Here is a 5,810-nt window from a genome sequence, read left to right as displayed (position 1 = left end):
AACCACCTTACTGATTTGAGCATCAGAAGATCCTTATCGGAACCACTTTTGATATAACTTCTTTTATAGGTCATCATCTTCTCCGATGTCAAGTGAAGACCAGTGCCACCATTCACCGATATCTCTTCACTCTTATTTTTGATCTTGACTATGTATATCTTCTACGATGATAGCACATTATCTCTCACATTTATTCATCAGATGCAGCAGTTAGTCGGCTCCAGGCCGACTACTGAAATCGGACAAAGGCTGGAACACTACCCATTGGATCAGTAGGGATCCCCAGCCTCACCTACCACCACTTTGGAGGCGCAAAGGTCAAGGAGTTGCCTTCATGGTGATTGATTAGGCATCAAGAAACATTTTCTATATATTAGTGGATCAAGTTACAACCCCATGGGGATGAGGCATAGATAGGGAGGAAGGAGAGGGTGCCAAATTAATAGATCTCCATTCTATTCCCTTTGGGATCGCCTAAGGAAACCAGGAAGACCATTAATGGATCCCCCGCCAGGACATGCAATACATCTCCTGAAGAATGATGCCCTTTATAAGGTCACTTCTCTTTTCTTCTACTTCTTCTTCACGATTTCTTTTGGGATATACAGCAGATGTGAGGGGAAAAAAAGGATAAACAAAAAAAAAAAAAAAAAAAGGAAGGGATGCAAGAGAAGAAAGAGGAAAAGAAGAGAATTTTTGACACAAGGGAAGATAAGAAAAAGAGGGTTTCTCTTTTCTCCGGATATTTTCACTTTTGCTAAGATTAAAATAAAGAGAACATTCTTTCTTTTTGAGGTTTTTCGTCTCCTTATTTCTAACTAATCTTTTCTCTTTTTTTTTTTGTTCAGTATATATTGGAGGCAAGTGTTTATCCACGAGAGCATCAACAACTTAAGGCATTGAGAGAGGTGACTAAGAAAAAAGAGTGGCAAGTTCTAAACCTTTATATTGTGGAATGTTAACTATTTAATTTAATGGAAACATTAAATTATAAACCATTGAAATGGCTTGATTACATTGTTATGAATGTTATACCTGTGATACTACTCCTAGTACTATTAGTATTTTTTTTTTCTTGAAAATACTACTAATAGTTATTATTGGAAAAGTGATTGGTATGTAGTTATTTTAGATATCTATGAAAAAAATAGTATAAATCAAAGAACAAAATCTGAAAATATCTTGTGGTTTTATCCATGCTATTGATGCATCTCTTTATGATTGGGCACGAGCCTTTCCCGTCACTTACCCCATCTCTCTGTTTTACTCTGACCGGTACCAAAGCTGAGGGCATCACTTACCCCATCTCTATGTTTAACTCTTTTCTTCTTTTTCTTTTGGGTACCGTCGGTTCTTTCTTCTTTGTTTAGAGGAGTGTTGTAAAGTAGGAACCGATAAACGTTTAGGCTCACCCTTATATCTTTATTATAATGTGTTATTGTCCGTTTATGTGATAGCGTATAGAGTATGATGTTAAGTATCTAAAACTACCGTCCAGTATTTTAAAGGTCTATCTAAATTATTGGGCTGAAAATCCTATAAGATTCATGAGTTAGGATATCATAAGCAACAAAATCATAAGATTAGAGGTTGAGTTGGTCCTATATTCATGAATACCGAGGAGTGGTTTTGAAGCGGGTTAGCCTAGATGCCATGAGGATAAAAGAAAATTCTTTGTACACCACATGCGGTGTAGAAAAATGCACTTCCCTATCTAATTGAGCCATATAGTCATCGCTTTTCAACGTGCATTTAACGTCCATAATTTTATTTTTTTATTTAAAATTTTGAATGAAAAAAATATCTTTCTTCTTCTGAAAAAATTATGACATCCTATGGCGATATTATGACATCCTATGGTGAAATTATTACTTTCTGCACAGGATGTTATAATTTTTTCATAGGATATCATAAAGGGAGGAAAGTGCCTTCATCGTTGAAAAATTTATGAAATTTTTAAATGATGAAAATACCCCTACCAAAATTATGATATTCTATGAAAAAATTATAACATACTATGTAGGAAGTCATAATTTCACCGTATGATGTCATAATATCACTACAGGATGTCATAATTTTTTAGAAGAAGAGGGGCATTTTCATTATTCAAAATTTCAAACGAAAAAATGGAATGACAAGTATTAAATACACATTGAAAAGTAGTAGTATGTGGCCCAATCAGATGGGATTGTGCATTTTTTCTACACCGCATCCGATGTATAAAGAATTTCTCTAAGGATAAAAAAAGATCTTTGTAGATCTTTTTTCTCCTTATAGGATTTGGGTCGGCCCACTCCAAAACTACTTCTAGATACTTATAAATACAGGTATAGTTCAGCTTATAATCTTATAATTTTATTGGTTGCATATGTCTAATTCGTAAATTCTATAGAATTTTCAACCCAATCATTCAAATGGGTCCTAAATGTTGTTAAAATTTAATACTCTTATGTGCTAACTTGCTTAAAATAAGATTTTTATCTATGATCAAGAAATGCCGACCTAGCATTTTTTATCATTCCAGAGAATAGTGAGAAATTTTTTAAATTTTTTGTAGAGTATAATAGTTGACAAGATATTTTCTTTATTGTATAATGTGAATTTGAAATTACAATCATATCCATACAATATATTAACTATATCAATATAATTTGATTTTATGCTTTTCCATCCTTGAGAAAGTGTTTGATTATGACCCTCAAAGTAATATTGTACATTTTTTTTATTCGAAAATCTTAAGTAACAATGCTAGATTTATTTAGCTATCCGAAGCTAGATGATTAGTGAATTGTTTAAGTAACTACTTGGGAGATTCAATCTCTAACTAGTTATGTGTAATGAATGGTAAATAAAATTAACTCTTTAAAGATGGGTCAAAGTTGAAGTTGCACACATCATAGGATAGCACAGGGCATTTTGACTATATTAAATGAATTGAATGATGATATATCTTGTTCTAAATTGTGATCTATTAACACTTAACCTCATGTGAGTTGATTATAATTAGTATTTAGACAATGCCCCCCCAGCTCCGCATCCTTCTTTTTCAAATATTTTGATATTGCAGGAATTTCTGGATGGTGCCTCCAGAGGAATGCCTACATCTTTCTATGCTTCTAAAGCTCATGAATGCAAAGAAGACAATTGAGCTTGGTGTGTTCACAGGTTATTCACTCCTTGCGACAGCACTAGCATTACCGGAGGATGGCAAGGTTTTTCAACTCCCCTTAGCAACATTAAATAATGCTGTGTTCACTTGTTTCTATTTGCTAGAAGTTTCATTACCTATTTTAAGCACAGGTGTGAGGCCACTAAACATATGATTTTTGGGTTTGGGCATTTATAATGCCTAGATCATGATCACCCTATTAGATATTTTGGATTAAAATGCTCCATCATGGATTTGGAATCATAAATATTTACTGAAAATTTAGTGTTCAGTTATAGCCTAACCAAAACACATGTTTAGAGAAAGTCAGTCAACATACTACATTAAAATTTTTGGTAAAATATTTAATGATTGATGGTTCATCCAAGTTAAATCATACTGCTAGTTTTGATCTTCACCCCTGAAAATATTAGAATAGAAAATATACCTCTTCTATGGACCTTCAATGTACACACTGAGATTGCTTTAATCTCTAAACCTGACACCTCTGCTTCACATAGATATTGTGCCACGTAATACGCACATAAGTAGAAGTAGCTTATTGTTCCAGAATTAGAGCAGGTTTAAAAATAGCTTACTGCTCATTCATCTTGTGTTTTAGATCTTAAATACTATTTCAAGCTAGAGACAGGGTTGCTATTGAGATACTAATATGTTTATGGAAACACGTGTAAGCAATAGATAAAGAAAAGATTAAATGTGTATTCTTTTAAATGGATATATAGCTGATATTCAATATATGCTTAAAGATAGTGTTTGAGAAACTACAGTCTAGAGAGTAAAGCAAAAAGTGAAGGATGAAATGGAAAATCCCTTCCCTTTTTTTTTTTTTGTATATTATAGACACCAAAAGATCTTTTACTAAAGATTTAAATTTTAATGCCTAGTCTAGTCCATATTATGTTTCTAGTTATTTTATATCAAACTAGATATATTTTGAGTTAATTCAGAAAAGATATGTTTAAACACATTTGCAAAATTTTATGATTAAACAATATTGTTGAAGTTATCAATGCATATTAGAAAAACAATGCTCCACAATCAATATATTTGAAAAAACTGAGCTATAAAAATTTAGTATTCATGACCATTTATCTTTCTTGTTCATACTTTGTTGTAGGTCACAGCAATTGACATTAACAGATCATACTTTGAGATAGGACTACCATTTATTCAAAGAGCGGGAGTGGAAAACAAGATTAATTTTATTGAATCAGAAGCTCTCCCTGTTCTTGATAAAATGCTTCAGGAGGTAACTTTCATTCTATATCAAGTGTAATATTTTCTATGGTGCATAGTAATTATCTTTTGCTCTAGCAATAAAAGCAATATGTGTCTTTAATTAATAAAAAAGAGCTTAACACTGGAAAGGAAAATAATTTTTTCTGCTCTAAAACTAAATGCCACCGTATGGTTAAACTATCATTGGACTTTCAACTAAAAGACAATTTGTAAGTGAAACTTTCTATATAGGAAGTTACTACTATACGATCATGATTACAGATTTCTGGTGATAACTGTAGGTAAAAGAAGATGAGTTGTTTGATTTTGCATTTGTTGATGCTGACAAGTTCAACTATGGAGAATATCATGAACGCTTACTTAAACTTGTGAAGATTGGAGGAGTTATTGTCTATGATGATACTCTTTGGTCTGGTCGTATGGTTGCTCCAGTGGGTACTCCTATTTCTAAGTATGATGCTGAAGTCAGAGACTACTTTCTAAAGTTTAATCATTTTTTGGCTACTGACTCCCGGATTGAGATGTCACATGTTTGTGTTGGAGGTGGAATCATCATCTGTAGGCGTCTGATCTGACTTTTGGGGTTTCATTACACTCTTCATGTATATTTTAATTATAAAAAAATAAAGTTTGGGGGTATTCTTGCTATGAAATTTTCATCTTTGATTGGATCACAACATATGTAAGCATCTTATCGAACTATGTGGTTTGATTGTACACTTCTTATGTGTTTTGATTATTAAAAAATAAAGTTTGGCGATATTCTTAGTATGGATATTTTTTCCTTGGTAATTGCATCACATCATTTGTAGGCATCTTATTGAATCATGTGGTTTGATTATATCCTTCAAGTGTGTTCTGATTATTAAAAAAAAGTAAAGTTTTGGGATATTCTTTCTATAGATTAGTTTTCGTTTTTAATTGGATGAAAAAATATTCTCTGTTTGATGTGCAAGTATGACAATATCCTTACCCAACTTCATGATGCCTCGAGAAGGCCTCCGTATTGCATGCACCAGGTGTGATTTGGCTGCATGAATTCCCACGGATAACATGCCACGCTCCCCCTTGCATTTCACCGGTTCCCCCGATTGCGCACCATCCACCGTGCATATGCTCTTGGATTTGCCCACGTGGTGGCTGATGCATGCAATAATTTCTCCACGAGAAGGGGGAGGGGGCACCCCTAGCCTACGTCCTATGTGATCCTGGTATCTAGAGCTGAGCAAATAATCGATATCCAAAAAAAATTATTAAATTTGATTCAATAAATATCAATTTCGATCGAATGAAAAATATAAATTAGATAAATTTGATTTGAAATCCATAAAAAATCAGTTATTTATGGTTGGATCTGGTTCCTACATTTTTAATGCATATAAAATCAAATACAATTGAT

At 33.0% G+C, this 5,810-nt stretch overlaps 1 protein-coding gene across 1 annotated transcript; it reads left to right on the top strand.

The window, feature by feature from the left end:
• Positions 1–270: 270 nt before the first annotated feature.
• LOC105051169 (norbelladine 4'-O-methyltransferase) lies at positions 271–5,182 on the top strand. Its single transcript, XM_010931479.4, has 5 exons — positions 271–555; positions 849–928; positions 3,068–3,212; positions 4,290–4,421; positions 4,693–5,182. Exons 1-5 carry the CDS (start codon positions 499–501, stop codon positions 4,984–4,986), a joined length of 708 nt encoding a protein of 235 aa, XP_010929781.1. The 5' UTR covers positions 271–498; the 3' UTR covers positions 4,987–5,182.
• The last annotated feature ends 628 nt before the right edge of the window (positions 5,183–5,810 follow it).

This window comes from Elaeis guineensis, chromosome 9 (assembly GCF_000442705.2).
Source record: "Elaeis guineensis isolate ETL-2024a chromosome 9, EG11, whole genome shotgun sequence".
NCBI classification, from domain to species: domain Eukaryota; kingdom Viridiplantae; phylum Streptophyta; class Magnoliopsida; order Arecales; family Arecaceae; genus Elaeis; species Elaeis guineensis.
The sequence above is the reverse complement of the archived record's forward strand: the minus strand, read 5'-3'. Positions and strand labels throughout refer to the sequence as shown.

Bases quoted from the DNA above. Each gene is read 5' to 3' on its own strand.
- LOC105051169 (XM_010931479.4), top strand. From the start codon at position 499: ATGGATCCCCCGCCAGGACATGCAATACATCTCCTGAAGAATGATGCC. The intron at 556-848 runs GTCACTTCTCTT...TTTTTTGTTCAG, and splicing joins AGAATGATGCCCTTTATAAG to TATATATTGGAGGCAAGTGT. The intron at 929-3,067 runs GCAAGTTCTAAA...TTGATATTGCAG, and splicing joins GTGACTAAGAAAAAAGAGTG to GAATTTCTGGATGGTGCCTC.